General features: G+C 39.5%; 2 protein-coding genes and 1 long non-coding RNA gene across 3 annotated transcripts in view; 1 reads left to right on the top strand and 2 right to left on the bottom strand.

Moving 5' to 3' along the window:
- Nucleotides 1-9869, top strand: part of LOC122551977 (uncharacterized) — a 105680-nt gene extending 95811 nt beyond the window's left edge. The window contains exon 4 of the long non-coding RNA XR_015757591.1: nt 7006-9869. This is a non-coding gene — a long non-coding RNA (uncharacterized LOC122551977). The remainder of the gene's footprint in view (nt 1-7005) is intronic.
- LOC122551299 (gamma-crystallin S-1-like) lies at nt 5794-9996 on the bottom strand. Its single transcript, XM_043693006.2, has 3 exons — nt 9943-9996; nt 9606-9848; nt 5794-6142 (listed from the first exon to the last, which is right to left on the bottom strand). Exons 1-3 carry the CDS (start codon nt 9949-9951, stop codon nt 5867-5869), a joined length of 528 nt encoding a protein of 175 aa, XP_043548941.2. The 5' UTR covers nt 9952-9996; the 3' UTR covers nt 5794-5866.
- Nucleotides 9997-20099: 10103 nt separating this feature from the next.
- On the bottom strand, nt 20100-23020 carry LOC122551300 (gamma-crystallin S-1-like). The gene is made up of 3 exons (XM_043693007.2): nt 22997-23020; nt 22649-22891; nt 20100-20449 (listed from the first exon to the last, which is right to left on the bottom strand). The coding sequence occupies exons 1-3, from the start codon at nt 23003-23005 to the stop codon at nt 20174-20176; spliced, it is 528 nt and encodes a 175-aa protein (XP_043548942.1). The 5' UTR covers nt 23006-23020; the 3' UTR covers nt 20100-20173.
- Between the last annotated feature and the right edge of the window lie 372 nt (nt 23021-23392).

Raw genomic sequence — 23392 nt, forward strand, 5'->3', positions numbered from 1 at the left:
TGTATGGGCCTGAATGATGTGTGCTATGGTAGGATTTAGGGCAGAATTGCCTGAGAAGTCCAACAAGGCCTACATTGCATCCCTTAAGCACCTATTGAGTGAAATGAGTTTCTTATTAGGCAGAGAGGAGTTGCCAATTCTGGGGGATTACTGCTTGTTCAACACCTTATTATTGACACAGCTCACCTCATTAATATTCAGTTTCCTATCTTCCCAAGTACACCGAACAAGCTAGACATCCAAGGATATTCCATTTCCACTAGTCACTAGTAACTAGGGATCGCAATTTCAAGATTACCAGTGAGAGAGATATGAATGAGATGGGGAGAAACATCTTTACTCAGAGAGTCATTAGGATTTGAAGTCATAGAGATGTACAGCATGGAAACAGACCCTGCGGTCCAACCCGTCCATGCCGACCAGATATGCCAACCCAATCTAGTCCCACCTGCCAGCACCCGGCCCATATCCCTCCAAACCCTTCCTATTCATATACCCATCCAAATGCCTCTTAAATGTTGCAATTGTACCAGCCTCGCCTAGGTTCTTGTCATTAGCTATACTCTGTGCCAAATATCCTCTTCATTTTGAGGGACTACTAGATGAAGAAGATACCATAAATCAGATCTGCTGCACCAAATTACCAAGGCTTATTCAGCTGAATACTACAGCTGAGAGTCCCATCTTTGTCTCGAAGTCACACACCATTTCGTCTTGGAAATATATTGCCATTTCTTCATCATCACTGAGTCAAAGTCCTGGAACTAACAACCTTTATACAAAGACAGCAGCAGTTCACAACAGTAATAAATATTACCCTTGCCAGTGATGCCTTTTCAAGAGAATAAAATAAAATTCTAAAGTGTGGTGCCACAGAATGTTATGTTATGTGTTTATTCTCATAATTCTCTGTGTCAGATTCCACAATTTTATTCATTCTTGCATTTGTGCAAATTGTGAGGCACAATAATGTTTGAAAAAAGCAATCAAAACATCTCTACGCTTGTACTTCTGGTTGTAGTTGACGTAAGCTACATATTGGCAAAAGTTTGGGAAAATATCAACTGTATATCTTCTCAAAATGAACGTGGTGCCAGGTTTGAATCATGAAGAAGAGCTGGTAGGGAGAAGTTAGTCAAAAATGGTGGAACTGGCATTTGGTTCATGAAAATCTGCATGATAATCCAAGCCTGCGTAAATTATGTCGAAGTTTAATTCTTAATTACCTTAACTAATTGCAAAGGGAGCCCAGTAGGAGGAGCAGAATCCATATACTTCTTCAGATCTTGATTCAGAAACTCAAACACTAGGTACAATTTCTTTTCACTGTGGATAGCATCTAACAGTCTAAGACAAGAGTATACATATTAATTATGACTGCTTGTTACAATACTATGCTTCAGTCGATTCAAATTCATGCTATTGCGAATTTCAAATATAAAGTAGAAATTTACCATGATCTCAGTCTCCAATCAAAACGTTTAAACACTAGCAAATTTTAGAATTGCAGCATGGTACAAATTATATCATCCAACAATTAGCTTCTCTTGAATCTGTTATACCTGCTTTATTTTATTATTTTTATTTTGTTTTGTTTTATTCTGACTCATAATTAAAGAATATATGGAAACTTCACAGAAAATAGACTTTTCCCCATCCATGCTCAGGTGTCTTTCCTTCTTTCCTGAAGTCATTAGCTCATCTCATTGTATATATCCAAAGGTAGCCTTCTGATTAGCAACCAGTCAAATACAAAACCATAGAATGTGCATCATCATGTAGTGCATTACAACCAAATCAGTTCTTAACTTGTGTCCACAAAATCAAATGTTCTGGATAAAGTTAATGTGAATTCACTAAAATCAGGAATGCTGAAACAAAAACAGAAATTGCTGGAGAAACTCACAGGTCTGGTAGCATCAGTGTGTTGAGTATGAGAGTGGAGGAGGGAGATTCCATGTGAGGTTTTAAAAGAGAGCTGGATATGCATTTAAAAGTGATGAAAGTGAGTAAAGTGATGAGAGCAATGGAGATAGGGCTGGAGAGTGGGACTAGCTGAGAAGTGCTTTTGGGAGCTAGTACAGAGACAATGTGTCAAATAGCGTCCTTCTGTACTGTAAATTCTATCTATCTAATCTATCTAATCTATCTATCTATCTATCTATCTATCTATCTATCTATCTATCTATCTATCTATCTATCTATCTATCTATCTATCTATCTATCTATCTATCTATGTGTGTATGTATGTATCTATCTATGTAACTATCTGTCTATGTATCTATGTATGTATGTATGTATATATGTACGTCCTGGCTAACTACCCAGTTAAATGCAATGTAGTCCTCTGGAGGCCTTAGTTCACAATAGGAAATCTTTCCACAGGGCTCTGTACACAGGCTAATGGCCCATTCAAAATTTTAAACTTCTCAAATTTTACTAACCAGAGCCCAGAATATTTGCCCATGCTCTCTGAACTAATAAGGAGCTCTGTACCATCGCAACTGAATGCACTTTGGCAACTTCCAGGACAAGTTCTATATGATACTGCCTCTAAATGCAGGAGCACTGAAAGAAAAATGATGAGATATACAGAATAGTTTATGGACAAATCAAAGATTCAACAATGCATATCGCCAGGATTAATTTTCTGAACATAGGTTGAATAATTTGGAGGAAATTTTTACAGTGATTGTAGTGACAAGGATAACTATGCTGCCAGAATGGGGCCTGTGGTTTTATAATTGATCATATTCATTTCAGTGGTGAGATGAAATAATATATAAAAGTTTTACGTTGCCAGGCTATGACCTCAGGATTTTATCTCCTCTTCTCTCCAACTGTAATGATTGCAATATGGTCAGCAAAGTGGAACTCACAGAATATGAGGTCTCTGATTGGAGTTGTTAATCTGCTCCAATCAGGGAGCCCAGGCTGACAGATGTAAACAGGAGTGTCAACCATCCTGTTTGCTCTGACAGCTGGCACTGAAGGAGCTGGATCAGTCTCAAGGACTTTCCATGTGTAAATAAAGGGTGACTTGGTGACAGGATACTGGCCTCTATGGAGTTATTTGTCTACAAATTTGTAATAATATTATGGTGGATCTTGACAAAAAGAAAACTAATCCTCTCAAGTTATTTTACTGCATGAATTCAAACATCAAATTTATATTTAAAGCATCTGCACATTTCAATTTCTGGACTTCTTTGTGGATATCTAGATGTCAGATAATTATCACTAACTTCTCTATCTAATTACTGTACACTTGTGAATTATTGGAATTTGCTTTTCTATGATGCATCTTTATTGCTTTTTATTCATGCATTACGAGAGTAATTGTCCCTCGCTATGGGTAGTCAAAATTCAAGAGCGCAATCTTGATCTCATGTGGTGCCTGCAAAAGTGCCAAGATGTACATGTTAACACTTAGAAAGAACTGATATCTATCAGATACCAGTGGACACCAGTGGACCTTCCTCTCAAATGAGGAGCTCAGGATACAATGTCTCAGCCACCTGAAGCTGCCGCCCAAACAGAAGATGGACATTCCAACACTTGGTGATGTCCTGGAGGAGGCTGTGGCACCTATTGGTACAGCACTCATGGGCACCCAGGATGGAGCAGTAACCAGGAAAAAACGTATATGTTGCTGGGGAGTGGGGTTTCTTGAGGAGTGAGGCTAAAAAGGCATAGAAGGGTCAGAATCAAGGGCATGAGTGTGTCTCCCAGTTGGGCCAGAATAAGACTTTAACTGGTCCTTAATTAACCACTTAAGGGTTTCAAGTGGAATTAGGATGAGAAGGTCACCCATGAGTCTTCCAGCCTGGTACTTACTTGGGTGGCAATATGTAGGTGTTGGTATTGGTCCTGACAACAACTCATCTCATTTTCCAGGCCTCCACTGGACTGGAGGATTTCTCTTACTACTTTGTACCTCAGCTTTTTTTCTGTACCTAATTACCTTGATACCTAAGATGGCTATCCATGACAACATTATACTCATTTCACTGTGCTCCTGCACTTCTGTCCTTGAGTGCACGTGACAATAAAGTCTAAAATCTAATTCTAAATCTACAAAATATGTGCACAGCATTTTGGAGAGTTAGATCTTTTTTGAAAGTTCATTGGAGAGAGATGTTGATATTCTGATTGGTCTTTACATAAATGAAATATGATTTTTATCAGAAACTTTGAATCTTGTTATGAAAATTCAGATGTGTTATTTCAAGAACAATTTTCATTTTTTTTATTGTTGCCTGAGTGTTAGCTATATCCCAGTGGTAATATTCTTGCCTCGAGTCAGCTCAATGACCTCAGGAATGCAATATTCATGTTGATAATTGACTGAGGGGCTGCTTGCTGCTGAAAGTAATGTCTTCTGGACTGATCACTAAACTGAAGTCCCACCAGTCCATTTGGAGGATTTAAAAGTTTTGAGAAGAAAGCTGAGGAGGTTTGTTCTTGTGATGGTCAGTATTTACCTCTCAGTAGAAATGGTTATCCGCTCATAATAGCAGAAATGGTTATCCGCTCATAACAGCATTGTTATTTGTCGGACCTCAATTTGAAAAAAAAAAGCTTAATCATTTTCTACCTTTCAACAAAATGCATTTCATTCATATTTCATTGGCTGTGGAAAACCTTGGAACTTCCTGGGACCATGTAAGGTGCTATATGAATCCATTTTGCTTTTTGCTTTAAACCATTTGTACTTGGTGATATGGAGAATATTAAGTAGATGAGTAGATACCTCGAATGAAATTTATCAGTAAATAACTGAAAGGCTAAAATATCTTTAGTATTAAGACAAGGCTAAGCCCACAATGAAAGCCATTAACAAGGGTAGAAATGTAAGACTGATGAGGGTGCGAGAATAAGCAGGGTGAAGTCCTAATGTTGCATCATAAAAGCTTTTAGTTTACAAGAAGAAGAAAATAGAATAAACTCAACAAGGTGCCAACTGACAGCAAGTAAGGAACAAAAAAAAAGCAAGGAAGAAATCATTTTCAGAGAGCAAATTACATTGAAATGGCAGGAAGAGGAAATAAACAGCCAAAACCTGAACTCCAATTCATATCAGACGGATTGTGAGAATCAAATGTGACAGGATGAATAAAAAGAATCTCATTTTGAAAAGCATTCCTTTATACAGTTTAAAGTGAAGCACAATGCCTCAGTGAATCAGTAATGCCAGCTCCCGCAAGAAGTGATTCTAGGCAGTTTATCCAGAAAAAGGGCAAATACTAGCTTTCAAAAGACTAAAAGCATTCAGGCTACTTTTGCCAGTGAATGAAAAAGAAGGCTCAGTCCTTGACTTGAGAAGCCATGCTTGACAGTGGGATTAGAGAATTGCAATGGGAATATGCTTGAGTAGGTGATGAACTGTTTTTAGGAATTTATAGACTTCATAGAATTAATGTTAAAGTATATTAACATCAGATGTGCAATCATACTTGGATATGCTTATTAAAATTATGCAATGTGTTTGAAGTTAATTCTTAATGATTTAAATCAAATAAGGTTTTATGTTAGCTTCTAGTTTTGCATGTGTTAGTCTTTTTAAAAAATTCTCAACATGTTAAAAAAGTTTAGCTTAGACCAAATTTGATTCAATTTCTTCATCAGTTAATAATTTGCCTAATTTATTTTTGGTTCAAATCTTTTGGTGTTGCTTCTGTGTTTGTTTCACATATATATGCTGGAAAAGACCAGTCAGATTGTGCTTTAAGCTTCCTAATCCATTATTAAGCTTGTATGGTACACTCAGATATAAAACACATAAATCAGATATGCTGCTTCTCAGACTTTATTGGATATTTAAAATACCAGCTAGGGGGAAAGAAAGACCACAAGGTGGAATCTTCTAGAACTCCATAATGCGACGGCAGGATCCCACAGTGGGAAAGTTTGCACCCCAATCACTGTAGTGCTTGTATTCTCCTTTTTCAAGCAGATACTGTCTGCCCCTGTAATTAGGATGCTCATAAAAGGCCCAAGCTCCTTCTATCACTTGGCAGGATTGCAGTTCACGGTAAGGGAAACGATCATGGATAGATGGGCAATCTCCTGTCAGTTCTACCATTTGTCCACCAAACTCTGCCCGTTCATAGATTCGAATTTTGTACAAACCACCAGTGGCCTGCAGTATTAAAACAGAATAAATGATAGTTAATAATTTGCTAATTTAATTTGCTAATATATCTTCAAGGCAATAACAACTGAAATATGATAGACACTTGTCAGACTTGAGGGCTGAAGAAGGGTTACGCCCGAAACGTCGACTTCTCCACCTCCTGATGCTGCCTGGCTTGTTGTGTTCTTCCAGCCTCCTGCTTGTTAGACTCGAGGCAATTGTAAAGGGTAGATTTGTTGTAGTACAAGGCTGTAATTGTGGGAATATGAGTCAACAGTACAGTTCACATCTGACCCATATGTTTATTGTTGGAATAATAATGGAAATGGAAATTCGGAGAGATTCAACGCAGTTTGTCAATATCATTCAATCTAAACCTATGTGTTTCATGAGACATTCCATTGTGTGTCCTTGTTACAGACAATGACACTGGTTCTTAAAGTTAATTTTTCCATGTAATCCTTAACAAATGGTCATAGAGATACAAAAGGCAATTGCATAAGATGAAATTTTAGTCAGCCTTCGTTTTAAGAAGATACTCAAAAGGTATAAAATTAGTGTCAGTTTGGCTTTGTGCAATATTGTAAAATATATCATAATGAATAATTTATATCACTGCTTTTTATTGACTTCGATGCAAATATAATTTGGGAGAAGTATTAAACAGATTTGTTATCAGTTCTATGATATTATTGTACAAAGAAAGATTCATCTTCACTGTAACTTGCTGAGTCAAAAAAAATTAGTGCAAATTGAATGATTTTCTAAGATGATTTATTTGGTATAACTCACTTTGAAAAAATAAACTGTTAATTTGAAATATATCAAATTACTCGGAAATATAATCATTGTTCCTTTGGTGTTGCTAGGTCGAAATGTTAGAATTCCCTCCCGAACTGCACTATGGGTTGACCTACAGCTAATGGACTGCAATGCTTCAAGAAGACAGCTCACAAAGCCCACATCCCAAGAATGAAAATGGAAACAGGACAAGAAAAAATATAGTGGAGAAGTTCACAAGTACGTAGCAGAGCATGATAGCTTTCCAATTTTCACCGTTGGTGAGTCACTAAATTAGAAGATTAGTAGTTAGTAAGGAATTGCATTGAAAAATGAACTAATGTCGAATGAACAAGTTGGACTGAAGAGTCTATATCTGCACTGTATAGCTCTATAACTCTACAAATGTCCTTCATCTAGAAAACCGGGCAAAGTTAGAGCATATATCTTTGACCGCACATTGTGCAACTTTTCCCTTTTTATCCAGTGCAAGAAGGGAAAATAATGGATGAGTAACCATTAGAGTTTCACCCTCTTCTAATCAGTTCACTGATTATGGGCTGAGCAAAAATATTCTCATCCCATCACTGGCTAAGGCTCTTATGCAGCCCATGAATGCTCACTTAAGAGTCCAGTTTGCTACTTCTCTGATCACTCTCCCTCCTCAGCTGTTTCCCAACTGGGAAAGCAGGAAACTGCCAAGGTTGGTGTGAGTGCTCAAATTTCTCCAATCGTGGAGCAATCGGAGTGGTAGATATGGAAGGCAAAGGGTTGACCGCTAAAAGCCGCATGTCTGCCTTTACCTCCAAAGCCCTCACACCACCCCTTCCACTGCACACACCCTGAAAGAGGAGTATAAAAATTCCATACCTCCGCACTGTTGGCTCCCCCAGAGAGGAGGCCTGAAGCGACGGACTTTAGAACCCGCAGTAGCTGCCAAATTCTGATTTGCTGACAGTGTTTGGCAGTGCCAAGTCCTGGGATTCTCTGAGAAGCTTGCCCAAACCCTTAATGAGCTGATTGAAGGTATTTTCTTGGTGGTGGGTGTGACATGTGGTCACCACCTAACATCCTCACCCCATACTTCACAACTGGGGAAACATTTGCCCACAGTTTTTAGAGCTTTGAATCCTTAACAACTGACTGATCCAATGGCAATGATAACGTGATTGAACTGAACTGAAAAGAAAGACTGATATGAATTGGGGAGTGGACAGGTGAATAGAAATAGATTTGATTGTATTCTTGTAAGAGCAGCAGCAAGCATCAAAAACAAAATAGTTTATTTCTAGACAGTAACATTTATAATTCTATACACCAATCTCCAAACCACTAAGAATGTATAACTATTCAATTGCACATTCATCATTATGCTATAAATAGCTTATGGCTCGATAAACCAGTAACACAGTGCAATGGGGATGCCTACACTGTCAAGTTACTGGGCACTGGAAAGTTAGAGACATCTAGATTAGTGACAATGCTTAGCTGATGTAATAAACTAAATTAGGAATTGAGAATTTATCACTGCTTTTATAAGCTAATATTTAACAACATGGTTATATTTTCCTACATCATTTGAAATCCCAAAAAAATCAAATACATTTAAGTTTATGTTGGCATTTTAATTCCAATTTTGAACAAGTTTCTATGTTATCAGCAGTTCACAATGTGTGTTTCAGAGTTACTATTTCTGTTCCCTGTTCTCAAACACTATTAATGCCTAGATACAAAGATTCAAGGTTTTCAATTTGACTGCAGTATTAGTGTTTTATTCAGATCTACTGTAAATTGCTGGTTAATGCATGCTTTTATTGTTCGTAGTGAATACAATCAGCACTGGGAAATTAAAATGCTCCTGCTTTTTTCACATGAGGTCAGCAACAAGCAATCCAAAGTCAGAATGTAGCATGTTGGATTGAGAGTAAAGCTCCCAGTGCAATATCCCCTCATGGTACCCTAGACCTAATGTTAGACAGACACCCTATCTTACATCAGGCATCAGTTTTTACGTAGTTCACTTGGGCTTTGTAAAAGTGACAGCCATTTAATAACCAAGTCCAAAACAGTGGGTTAGAGAAAGGAAACTATATTCTGGCTTTAAAACCAAATGGTACCCAGTCTGAGAGTGCTGATACTGACACTGTATGCCCAAAGTGAAAGGGTCATTCTGACATTTATTGCCTCATTGCAAAATTTGATGAAACTCTATCCTTTTAAAAATAATTTGCAGCAAAGGAACAAGCCATTCGGCCTAGCTGACCTATGCTGGTGTTTGCACCATGAATTTTACCTCTTCTCACTATTTATCATTTTCCCTCCATCGTGAACCTATCTAGCATTTCCTGAAATCTACCTGTGCAATACTCTTCAATTATTCCCAGCAATAGTGAGTTTCAAATTCCAACCACTTACCAGGGAATTTACATCTCAAACGTTACTGGATATAAACCAAATCAGCCTCGCAGCTTTTAAATTCATTATAATTTTCAGAATACAGATAGTATTACGTTTATGTTATACAGAGTGTAGATTTAATAAAGCAAAGTGATTGTACGCCAACACTGAACGTAAATTATTACTGTTATTTCTTAAATCCACAGATGTCTGAGTTTACATCGAGTAACTAAAATGTCAGTGAATAATCTCCTGAAAACTCTGTCCTTTTCTCATTTAAACCCGTACTCACATGGCGAATGAGCCGGCATGATTTAATACTGTCACTGTATCCATTCCAGTGCTGATAGTCTGGATATTCTCCCCTGGTCAGAATATATTGATATCCAGTGAAATTTGCTTTCTCATAAAGCACCCAACAGCCTCGCTCCACTCGGATAGAGTTACATCGAGTAAAGAATGAGTGCAGATCTGAGCAGTCAGTGCTACACTCATAGCACTGGCCCTGGAAGTTTTTGTCCTCATAAAAAATTATCTGTAGTGAGGAGAAGAAAGTTAGTTCAATAAAATCTACAAGGTGACAAAAGTAATAAATAGCTGCTACATTTTACAATTACTACCCGCCTTACCTTTCCCATTTTGAATTTTCACCCAAAGGGCTGTTTTGATGGACAAAGGGCTGTTATAATGGCACTGGGATGTGAAATGTGAGGTTTATATACCTAACCAGATCATGCACTGTAATCTAATGCTTTGTTATTTTAATAACCTATATTTGCATATCAGCAAAATCTGGATGCGATATCCTTTGTGAACAAAATGATTGTTCAGTATTAAAGAAGTGCTGTCGTGTGTTGATTTGATTTCTGCACTCATGGTTGTGTAGCTTAACATAGGAATAAATGTTTAACACATAGATCTTTTACGCTTAATGAATAGTTTATTCATGCATTTGTTTGTAAAGAACATTAATAATCAATAATGTGATTGATTCCATGAAAAATTTGTTACAACAGAATAAGTTCTGACCCTTCCTATGCCACCCATACATGTCATCTCGAATGTCTTTAATAATAAGAATTCATTCAGAAATCCATCAGAAAAGCTGAACTCTGAATGTTCCAGGCAAAAACTTCCATCAATTAAGAAGCAGAGTCTCTGGCAAATCATCCACAGTACTGACACACTGATATGGGTTTGATTGCTTCTTCTGAATGTACATAAACATATTCACAACTTTCATTTTAAGATGGATAGTGTTGAGCAGGGAATGTTCATACTGATTACTTTAACTTCTGAAGCACCTAGGTACTGCTTAGCTAAACAGGTTGAACCCCCACTGGAAGAATCAAACTATTGTATTTGAACATGTTGTACAATGAATAGTACTGTCTCCAGCTGGTTTTGTTTCTCTCCCCACATTTACCAAAGTGAGCTTTAAAGTTATTGTTTTTTCACTTACTTCTTTCTTCTCAAGAAGTTGCATTCCTAACAAGGACATTGAAAATTCATCACTTATGCTCATACTTTAGGACATATCTACCCTGTTTTATGAGAATAACTCTTGGACTGGCAAAGCAATATGGTAGTTCAAGCAGCAACGCACCCCACTTTTATCCAGTTCTTCTGGTTAGCACTGCTGCCTCACAGTGTCAGGGATCCGGCTTCTGTTCTACACGCAGGCAATTCTATGTGGAGTTTGCACATTCTCCCCATGTCTGCGTGGGTTTCCTTCAGGTGCTCCGGTTTCCTCCCACTGTTCAAGAATGTGAGGATAGGTGGACTGGCCGTGCTAAAGTGTCCAGGGATGTGAAGGCTAGATGGATTAGCCATGGAAAATACAGGGTTACAGGGACAAGGCAGGGGGGTAGGTCTGGATTGATGCACTTCAGAGGGTTGGTATGGACTTGATGGGCCAAATGGCTACTTCCACACTATAATTCAATGAATTTAATCCTGCTGACACTGAAACTTTATCATGTCTATTTTCAGTTACCTTCTATTTTCTTTGTCAAGTAGTTTTAGGCATTTGCATTGTTTCCTTAGCACAGGATGATTTTCAGAGTACAGAAGACCATGACTTCAGAAGTGCTGTTTTAATAACATCTTACTACCCTTATTAGATGTCAGGAGGCAACCCAGTGGAAAATGCTCAGCTCTGAAGCCATGGAAATGGCCTCTGCATATGTGGATTCCTTAAAAAGTTTGGGTCAATTTTATGGAGGATGCTCAACATTCAATGAAGACAGCATGTAGACAAAATTAAAGGGCCTAAAATTCTGGTTTGGATAAAAGTGTATCCGCTGAAGATCTCACTGTGGGAAATTTGATGTTATCATTCCTAGATTGCATTCCTCCTTTTGTTATGGAACTCTAGCCATTTTCTTTTGAGGGTCGGAGATGTGTGTCTGATTTTTCTGCAGTTATATGTCATAAATATGTATGCTAAGAGAAAATCCTTCTCCAAGATCTTTTGTGCCTTTTCCTTAATTATTTGTACAATGTTGCAGGTAATAGGATTGCCTGAAGGTGTGAAACCTATCTCACATTCACATTTATGTTTCACTGACTGGAGGTAATAGCGAAATAGATATTGTACAAAGATCAATTATTCGTTTATATTTTCCTCCCTTAAAACTTATCTTATTATTATATTATATACAGTTTAAATTAAGACAATGTCAACCTTTCCTTTATTTGCATTTTCATATTTAGTGCCATTAATGAACATCTTCAACAAGAAAGTCTAACTACCTCTCCTTGCCATTCAATGCTATTACCACTGCTGAATACACCACTATCAAAATCTTGGGATTACCATTGACCAGAGACTGAACTGGGCCAGCCATACTGTGGTTACCCGCTCAGTTAAGAGGTTAGGAATTCTGTGGTGTGTAACTCAAGTCCTGTCTGCCCAAAGCCAGTCCACCGGGCACAAGTCAGGAGCAAGATGGAATACACCCCACTTGCTTGGAAGGGTGCAGCCCCAATAACATTTAGGAAGCTCATCACATTCCAGGACAAAGCAGCCTGCTTGATTGACACTCCATTATCGCTATCAGCATTCACTCCCTCACCACTAATGCGCAGTTGGAGCAGTGTGCCATCTATAGGATGCACTGAAGTAACTCAAACAGTCGGCTCGAGTAGCACTTTCCAAACCTTTGACATCCATAATCCAGAAAGACAAGGGCAGCAGATGCATGGAGGCAGCAACACTTGCAAATTACCCTCCGCACAGTGGCTCAGTGGTTAGCACTGCTACCTCACAGCACTAGGGTCTCAGGTTCAATATCAGCCTTGGGTGACTGTCTGTGTGGAGTTTGCACGTTCTTCCCGTGTCTGTGTGGGTTTCCTCTGGGTGCTCCGGTTTCCTCCAAAGATGTGCAGGTCAGGTGAATTGGCCATGCTAAATTGCCCATAGTGTTAGGTGTTTTAGTCAGAGGGAAAATCAATCTTGGTGGGTTTCTCTTCGGAGGGTTGGTGTGGACTTGTTGGGCCGAAGGGCTTGTTTCCACACTGTAGGTAATCCAATCTAATCAAAGCCACACACCATCCAGTTATGGAACATAGTCATTGTTCTTTCGCTGTTGTTGGATCATAGTTCTGGAATCAACTTTGTAACAGCACTTTGGGTGTACTTATCCTCACTGACTTCAACATGTGCCTTTACCAGGGCAATTGGGCATAGGAAATGAATGCTGGTGTAGCCAGTGCCATCCACATTCCATGAACAAATGAAAGAAAAGCTCAAATATAATCACATTACTAATTGAAGTGGATGCTCTGGATGAATGTGCGAGAAAAGTCTAAAGTAGCAAATCTTGCTCAGAAATCCCTCCGTTAAGAATAAATGCCGACAAATAAAAAAGTTAGCGTGAAAAAAAGTAAAATGTTGTTTAGTTTACGTTTTAGCTTCTCATATTGATTTCTTTTAAAATTGCAATGGCCACTTTGTATCTCATTTCAAAACTGAGATCAATTGAGTGCTAAATAAATACAAAATACCTTGCACATCTGGCAAGTTTACAGACTCATTCTTAACAAGGTACACCCATCAGTTTTTTTTTATTATTATTATTACATTACAGTGTGGAAACAGGCCCTTTGGCCCAACAAGTCCACACCGACCCGCCGAAGCGCAACCCACCCATACCCCTACATCTACCCCTTACCTAACACTACTGGCAATTTAGCATGCCCAATTCACCTAACCTGCACATCTTTGGACTGTGGGAGGAAACCGGAGCACCCGGAGGAAACCCACACAGACACGGGGAGAATGTGCAAACTCCACACAGTCAGTCGCCTGAGGTGGGAATTGAACCCGGGTCTCTGGCACTGTGAGGCAGCAGTGCTAACCACTGTGCCACCGTACCGCCCGTGCCGTGCCGTGAAAAGGTCAACTTGCCATCTCTATGCATAACCATCTCGTGTTTTAGTTGATTACAAGTTCAATTAGAAATGCTTTTCTCGCATCTAGGTAATTTATTCAGTCTGTGAACTGAACCCTGTTTGCCAGCAGTCCACGATTGTGCTTCTGTGCTGATGTACAAAGCTTACACTTAATGCATGAAAAATTTTGGCAAACATTCCAGCTGTGACCAGCAACATTTCATTCTGCTTCATTCCACTTTTTTGTAGTCAGTATAAAGACTGATGGTGAACAATGTTATGGCTATAATCTAATATATGACAAAACCAAAAACAGAACATTCAAACTTTCATTTATCTTTGTGATATTGTTATTAATGATTTCATACAAACTAAAATGCATAACATTGAGATGAGCATGCATGCTTTAATAATGGAACTATGTACATTTTGGATTCTTGTGCACTCGAGCAATATATAAAAGCAAAACACCACAGACGCTGAGTGTCTGAAATAGAAACAGAACAAACACAAGCTTGGGGACATGGAGGAAGGGGTGGGGGTGGTGTGGGTAACATGGAGCTCGCACTCCTGGTTGGAAGCACCAGTTGGCTGGGCATGATCCATTCTGGGCACAATGGCAGAACAGAAGGCTGATTGGGGTAGTGCCAAATTGGAATGCAGTGGGCCAAAGGTGAGTTCAGGGAGGACAGAAACCTCCTGTGGTGAAAACGATGACTCATACATCTCCTCCATCCCATCCCACACACTGCATAGAACCAACTGAACCTTATAGCGACACTAGAATGTCTAAAAATGATTTTTAAACTGTCATTTTCTCATTACTTTCTTCCAAGTTAAAAAAGGTCTTTTTTGTGCAGGGCCAATACAAGTGTCAATCATCCACATCCTTTATAGTATCAAAAAAATAGAAACTACAGGGTCCTGAAACTGCAGAATCTTGTTTACACAAGAATGTGCCATTGACAACAGAGACCTGAGCACTAGAGTAGTCAATCAACCAATGAGGATCAGTTGTTTCGACAGTCTAATGGTTACCTGGATTTTTAGTTCAGCCTCATTATGCACTATGTTGAAACATCTGAACCCCATTGTAATACTTTGAGTGACACTTTAAAATAAAATTCCTATACTCAATCTTCTGAGCCTAATTGAATGAATCTCTATAATAAGGCACTTCCCCAGTTAATACTTGATCTTTAACATCCACATGCCTTGTTTCTTTGAATGGGAAGCCCATCCTCACCACCATTGTGCTAGATATTTTCTTCTGCCTGCCCTAGCAGCATCATTTGGAGGTCTTTTTCCCCAGTCTCTTAGCCTGACTGACTGAGAATTTGTAAGTCTCTACCCAGGAAAAGTCAGCTGCCTTGTCCTGTGTCCTAAGGTGTTAAAATTTGCACCTAACATTCAATAAGACTTGATTTGAATTTCTGTCCTCGTAACCAACAGGTTACACGGGTTTGTGTCTGTACTGATTTAGTATGACCTCACGTGCTTGCCTTCAGGTAGATTTCACTGGAAGTAACATATTACACTCCAAACTGCTCCATTTCAACACAGTTTGTAAAGTCCAGCATTTAGAACAGATAATACTGCAAAGAAATGTTAAAATATCCCCCCTTAAACAGCATTTCTCAACTCATCGAGTGATGCCCATGTGATTCCATTACCAGGGCAGAGGAACTCACATACAAACTCATTGACACATGATGACCTTTGACCCAGACAGCTGGAAAATGTTCATACCTTTATATATTTGGCAAATTTGTTTTTGTAATTGTTTTCGTAAGTGCTTGAATGTGACTCTGAAGAGTTTGAACCAATTCTAAAGATATAAATGGTAAGTTCCAAGTAATAGGTACACATAGACCCAAATCTTCTGAAGTGAATCCCCTTACATTGCTGAAGTCCCCAGAACTCTGAGGACACCCTGATATCCATCGTTCCTCTGCACTTTGATGCAATGTTTGATCTTATTGATTGCTGATTTAATCTTGCCTGGCCAGCTCTGTGATTCCTATAGCAGTAACCTTGAATGGACAGGACCAAGCCCAACTTGGGCAGTTTGCATTGTACCACATCTATTTTTTATAAGGAATTAATTCCCGATTTTCAGAGCACATATAAGGCCAGTGAAATTCAAAGCAAATTAACAAGTTTCAAAAGACTCCGGTACCCACTGGAGTCAATGCAGGTAATGTTCACCCGACTCTTGCATCAAATAGAGCTCACCCCAGACCCCGCACCATCAACAGTGCTCACTCCATACCTACACGCACTTGCCCACATACTTTCTGGAAATCCTGTCCAGCTGTTGGTAAGATCCAGCATTGTGAGGAAGTCAAGGGGGGCAAGGAATTGAGCATTTTTGCCTTTTTGTGGGGTGGGGATGAGTAGGGTTAATCGAGGGACATAAACTGCGTCAAGGGTCGGGGGTTGAAGGGAGAGGAGCATTGGCAGATTGTTAAGGGATGAGGACAATGGGGATTCTTGAGGCATATTGGGATGAACATTGTTGAGGTGAGGGAGCAGAAGCTCTCGGGGTTGAAGGAGGGGATGAACACTCCTGTGGGGTAAGAGGTGCGAAAATTCTCAGGGATGGTGCAATTGATAATTTGGGTGATAACAGCAAGGGTTGGTCACTGTCAGCAGTTGAAGGAGAGGATGAAGTCTCATGAAGAATGAAAGGGGATGAGCATTGTCAGGGTGAGGGAGGTGGTCAATTGTTGGGTCTGCAGTAGGGTAAACACTCTCTGGAAAGTGAGATTGGGAGAATGAACATTTTCATGGAAGTGAAGGTGAGTTACTTCTGCTAGCAGGAGTGAAGGGAGCTAAACACTGTTGTGGACTGTAGGAGGGGTGTCAATGCTACTGAGGGGTGGAGGTGTGGAGGTCTGGAGGGGTGGAGGAGTGGTGAGTTGAGCACTCTTGGGTCTAACGGAGGAGGAGGCGCAGAGTCGGGAGTGGGGAGAATACTGTTAGGAGTATAAGAGGTAAGCAGTGTCATTGAGGTAGTGTGCATTTTTGGAGGTGGTCACCTTGCCTTCCAACTCTGTTCATCCCCCCATGCCTGTTGTAGTTGGCTTTGGAAGTTTCAATGTGAAATGGTAATTGGGCAGATTAAATTGGATGCACTTTCTCCGACATTGGACTGTCTTAATTCTTAGAATCATAGACAAGTTCAGGACAAGTTTTACTTGATACTGCCTCTAAATGGGGATTAAATGCAGGAGCGCAGAGAAAAAAATGTTGAGATATACAGAATAGTTTGGAATCATAAAATCCCTACAAAGTGAAAGCAAGCCTTCCAAAGAGCATCCCACACAGATCCACCCCTCTACCTGTATTTTCCATGACGAATCCACCTAGCCTGTACATACCTGGACACTACAGACAGTTTAGCACAGCCAATCCCCTAACCTGCGTATCTTTGGGCTGTGGGAGGAAACCAGAGCAAATCCATGTAAACACAGGAAGATCATACAAACTCCACACCAACAGTTGCTCAAGGGTGGAATTGAGCCTGGATCCCTGGTTCTGTGAGACAGCAGAGCTAACCACTGGGCCCCTGTGTTGGACTTTCATGATAATGTTCTTTATTATCTATGTACACTGAATAACTTACAAATGATTGGGCGTGCATTCTTTTCTGATAAGGGGAATTTGAGGCAAAATACCATTGAACATGATGGTTTGCCATCCTGATGTGACCTCTGATGCCATATTATGGAAATAAAGTTTCATGCAATAGCCATTTTCATACCGTGTTAAAAAGTAAGGACCTCACCTAATTTTAATTTTATTTAGTTCAGGCTGTCTTTGCCAAATTCTGCCAGAGACTCTACCCTCAGGGATGAAGAGCACCTAAAAATAACAAGGGTGTGATTCGACCCTTCAGTTCCTGACCTGTTTCTGGCTCCATTGTAATGATCTGAGTTGATGGTAATGTGAACAAGTCAGATCCCAGAGTGAAACTGGGTTTGATAGATCTTACATTCTTTTTGCAGCTGGTAACTGTGATTGTTATTTACTGAACATGTGCACAAGTCTTCTCTAATGAAAGAATACAAATTTATCACACAAAGGGAGAAACAAAGCAAACCTTGCCAGATAATGATATGACAATTTGGAAAGATCTGAGCATAAGTAGCAAAGTTTCAGCCTAATTCCAAACACTCCCTTTTTGGATATTTAATCCTGGGTAAATAACTCTTTAATTGCTGAGTTAACTGACTCTTCCCAATTATCATCCTTGGGTTGCTGATACAGTTTTTATGACTTCTTTCCAAGCTTGCTGCCTGAACCTTTTTCAATTCTGCCCAGTTGTAAACTTTACTACGAATGCATGAAGTTTGCCAACTTCATAAACTGACATCCTTCTACTAAGGTGATTGATGCTCCTGAACTGAAAATTTGATTCTGTGGCTATGAGAAACCTGTTCTTCTTTTTGAGCTGGACTCCCGATTCTTTAGAGTGATGGTTAAACTAATGGCCTCCGATCTGTTTTCTCTGCCTACCATAAAGACAGCAGTAAAACATCCCATCCACTAACATCATTGGTGTCCCGCTAAATATTTAACAGCTGTTTTGGTATTTATGGGTCAAAGTTACTGTTCCAAGTTATTTCCTGGCCTTTTTTGAAGAAAAAAGCAGTGATCATTACAAATCTGAAACTACGCATCAGCCTCTATTTCAAAATCAAAAATCCAAAAATGATAAAATTTTGCACGTTTGTCACATCATTAATACCCTGTTTTGGATCTCAAATTGGATATAAAAATCAACTTCATAATATCCTAATAACTCTGCATGAAACAGAAACCCTTTTTGGTAATACCCTTAAAATTTTGCCCTTATTTTAGCTATTTGCTGGTCACAAGTTTCACAGCTTTACCTCATCAAACTTCTCATTTTTTTGAAGATTTTATTGAAGGAGAATAAACTAAGCACTAGTGACACCTTGTGGATGAATGAAGACAAACTGGAACAGGGAAGAAATGTCCAGAATCCCCAAAATACCAGACAGGGACCTGATTTCTTTTCAAGTGTTGCAAACACCAGCTAGGAGCTTGGGGTAATTGAATCCCTTCTGGTTCTGGTATAAGGAAGAGTATACAGCATCTCGCATGTGCGATCAAAAAACAATGTGAATGCAATCAATGAATAAGGCAGCCTGCAGTCATAACCAAGCCACCTGCTTGCTTTTTTGCAGCATGAGGTTTGTGATAGATGAGATTTACTTAGCTCTCTTTGAATCGAAAGCCTCAGTGCAACAGTGGGTGGCAAGCTATAAGACAGTCCAAATATCTCCAGCTACAGCCTGCGAAACATATATAGTCACCGACACCTTCATAGGCAATGCTATCCTTTCCCAAGTGTGACCTTGCAGTTATAGATGCAGCAGTTGGCAGATTTCAAGCAGAAGTCTTGAGTGAAACATCGACATCTAACAAATTGTCCTTTACTAGGTTTCGGGTCAGAGAATTGTCCTTTGAATACTCTGAGTTCGTCCGGACCCTTGCTGAGAATCTTGCTGTCGCTCCTCTTCCTCCCTCTTCCAGCCGTTTATTCAGCTCCGTGGGCCCTCTACTTATTCTGCCAATCATGCTGTATTCAAAGGAGAGTGCCAAAGAGTTGAACCCAAGTTTGGGAATAACTGAAAGCAAAATACAGTGGATGCAGGAAATGGTTTGTGCAGCAGCCCTTAGGTCAGTAGAAAATCTGACACCACTTGCAGCATAACTCATTGTAGGTGTTGAATCTGGAAATAACTAGGACATCACCAAATATTTTTTAGAATTGCAGCCAGAAAATAATAACCAATGGTGAATGATACCTTTCTGTTATTTAATCTCGTGTTCTCCTGAGAATAAGAGAAGATGTTGATAGAACTTTGAGCTCTGAAATGACACTACTAGCATCAAATTTGAGTCACATTTTAATAAAACATTATGATCGGCCTGCATTGCATATAGATTTTAAAAAGATTTTAGCTACATACATGCAATGCTTTCAGCAAGGTGTTTTCAAGTGTAGTCCATTGCAAAAGAGTATAAGTGGCATCAAGAAAGTATAAGACTCTGTTATAATGACTACTTAATATCTGACTAATAATATCTTAATTTATGATCTGACAATGTACTTATGTGGTCCTTTCATGATAAGCTCATGGTACTTTAACTAAACATGATCAATAAACCATCTATCTGAATAGCTGGTTGAATGAATAATTGCTGGCTTGAAAAAAAGATCTGGTGCACAATCTTATGTTGCTATGTATTTTCTCATTTTCAATATGATGGGGGATTTATTTCTCAAAAATTATCATAGTTTCAAGATCATAGCATGTCTAGAATAGCAGAGGCATACAAATGCAATCCAAGAAAATCAGTTCTGATGCTAGCACTTTTATTATGTTTCAGAATATATCACCATGACAAAATGTAGCTCTCAACAAGGAATTAGAAATCCCTCATGCGCCTGAAAGATCCGACGGTTGAGCTGTAGCCTCCCCAGTCACTGTATCTCCTGTATTCACCAGGTCTCATGAAATACTGTCGCCCTTTGTAGTTGGGATGTTCATAGAAGATCCAGTAACCGTCCATCACATGGCAGGAGTGGATGTCACGGTAACGGAAACGATCGTAGACAGATGGACAGTCATCCATGAATTCCATCATCTGTCCTCCAAAGTCAGGCCTCTCGTAAACCTTTATTCTATAGGAGCCTCCACGGTACTGCAATGTAAAATATAGAAGGTACATGAAATCACAATAAATATATCTGGGTATATATTGAGGAAGATTCCAAGATGGAGTACTTTACTTGGCATGTACCAATGATTTTGACTTTGACGTACTGGGCGCAAATTCAAAATTGACAGGTTATTCAAAACATGAAGAATAATGAACTGTGAGGAGGTCAGCATGGACTTTAAAAGGATATAGACAGTCTAGTGGAATGTGTGGACATGTGTCATGCAGCACTTAAAACAACAAATTGATACACTTTGGTAGGGAGAATGAAGGAAATCAATAAACATTAAAAGATGTAATTTTAGAGCTGAGTGCAGAAACTGGGAATCTTAGGAGCATACATGCAGAAATTGTGGGAGCAGGGAAGTTTGAAAAATGCATGTAGAACTCTGGACTTTATAAATGGAGTATAAAGGCAAGGAAGTTCAGATGAAGTTTTATCAAACATTGGCTTGACCTCAACTACTCAGCCGGAGCTTTGGGCAGAATTTTGTCAATCACATGTATGGCTCAACATCACCTGAGGAATGTAAAGGGGTCCTGAAGAAGGGTTACACCCCAAATGTCGACTTCTGCACCTCCTGATTCTGCCTGGCTTGCTGAGTTCTTCCAGCCTCCTGCCAGTCTAATCAACATCAGCTGGATCCTGTGTTGTTGGCATACATAGGTGACTAGCGGGACTGCCCTCTCAATTACAGATGTGGTAGCTTAATAAGTGGTTACTGCCAGGATTGCTTTCCTGTTCAGATAGCACGCTGCCCTTGACAGTTGCCTGACAAATCCTTACTTTAAAAAAAATTCCTGAGGGCTGCTCTCAGATGCTGCTTCCATTTAGCTCGATGCTCCTTACATAGCAGAGCTGTTGGAAAAAGACTTGATAAAATGATCCTTAAAGATATCTTTGCCTGTACAAATCCAATGTTTGAATTCACCAAATTTCTGTTATGGTGGGAAATGGACAGTAAGTAAATCTGACTTGGCCTCCTGTATTTTTAACCAGCTGATCTACTCCCTTCCTGTTTCTTAGGTGCCTGTACAATTTTCCCCATGTGTTCAATTCTAGGTATCACTGTTTGGGAAGGATGTGAAAGCTTTATAGGAGCTGTAATTGTTGTTTTATAGTATCTGTTCCAGAGATGAGGAGCTTCAGTTAAGTTGATAGATTCGAGACACTGAGATTCACTTAGAGAAGAGAACTTTGAAAGAGATTTTGTAGAGCTGTTCATAATCAGCAAGTACTATGACAAATGTCATTAATAGGTCAAGATCCCAGCAGGGTAAAGTAAGATTCAGATCTAATTACAATGATAGCACGACTGAACAGCTCTTCAACTCTCCCTGTCTCAATAAAAAATTCAACAACAATCCTTTCAGCAAAAGATTGTAGGACTGACCGTGTATAAGGGACAGTTCCCTAGCTGTACTGTCTATACAATATTTGTAAAATCTTTACTTGCACCCTGGTCAAATCCATCAAAAGTTACAGAGGTGTACCAGGAGCACAATCAGTAGTTCTGTAGTATTCATGCATTAGAATTATTGTGTACTTATTGCAAGTTAGTGACTAATTAGAAACATGTCAAGACAGTACAGACAAAGTTCTTTGTACCATCCTCCATGATCTTGCTATTTTTAACATTTTTCAAATATATGAAATAACGTATAACAGAATAACTCAGTTCTGGATTTGTTACACATGATTGTAAAAGGCAGTGAGAATAATTAGTATAAGGTTACACGATTAATCAAGGGAATCGAAATAGATTGCATAACAAGGCAATAAATTACTGATGGGCAACAGCAAACGTAAATGACATCAGAAAATGATTTTAGATTAGATTACTTACAGTGTGGAAGTGGGCCCTTTGGCCCAACAAGTCCACACCGACCCTCCGAAGAGCAACCCACCCAGACCCATTCCCATATATTTATCCCTTCACCTAACACTAAGGGCAATTTAGCATGACCAATCCACCTAACCTACACATCTTTGGACTGTGGGAGGAAACTGGAGCACCCGGAGGAAACCCACGCAGACACGGGGAGAATGTGCAAACTCCACACAGACAGTTGCCCGAGGCGGGAATTGAACTCGGGTCCCTGGCGCTGTGAGGCAGCAGTGCTAACCACTGTGCCACCGTGCCGCCAAAACTTGACACTTAGTAAGTAATAGTTTCTTACTTGTGGGTAACTGCGACATGACCTGACACAGTCATTGAATCCCATCCAGCGCTGGTAGTCAGGATACTCTCCCCTGGTCAGAATATACTGGTATCCCATGTAATTGGGTTTCTCATACAGCACCCACCAGTCACTGTCAACACGGATGGAGTTACAGCGGCTGAAGTAAGGGGACAGGTCGGCACAGTCACTGCTGCACTCATAGTGCCGCCCCTGGAAGTTCCTGTCCTCGTAAAAGATGATCTGTGGGAATAAAATAACATAGTTGAATTGGTAATTTCCCAACTTTGATATATTTTATAATATAACATTATTTACAAATGTGAAAAGTTTAAAAGTTGATCTTACCTTGCCCATTTTGAGCGTCACAGCTAGTTCAACCACCTGGATGTAGCACTGTTCTGTACGACTCGATATTTATACACTGGACTAAAATGCCACTGCAGGGAATACTTTTGTTATTCTAATGGTCTCAACAGCGTATATCAGCAAAATGGCAAATTAGAAAAAAAGAACTCTAGAGTCATTCCAGCCAAAATCCCCTTATTCAGGTTTATAGATGGGGCACTGATTCTTCTCATTCTGCTTTGATGCTGTTTTAATTGTTCGTGAAAAAAATGCAAAAGCCTGGAATGCAAAGTGCATTAATGTTGAAAGTGAGGACTGCAGATGCTGGAGATCAGAGCTGCAAAATGTGTTGCTGGAAAAGCGCAGCAGGTCAGGCAGCATCCAAGGAGCAGGAGA

Source organism: Chiloscyllium plagiosum, unplaced genomic scaffold (genome assembly GCF_037043375.1).
Source record: "Chiloscyllium plagiosum isolate Xiang-an unplaced genomic scaffold, Cpla_swu_hap1 HiC_scaffold_7, whole genome shotgun sequence".
Lineage (NCBI taxonomy): Eukaryota > Metazoa > Chordata > Chondrichthyes > Orectolobiformes > Hemiscylliidae > Chiloscyllium > Chiloscyllium plagiosum.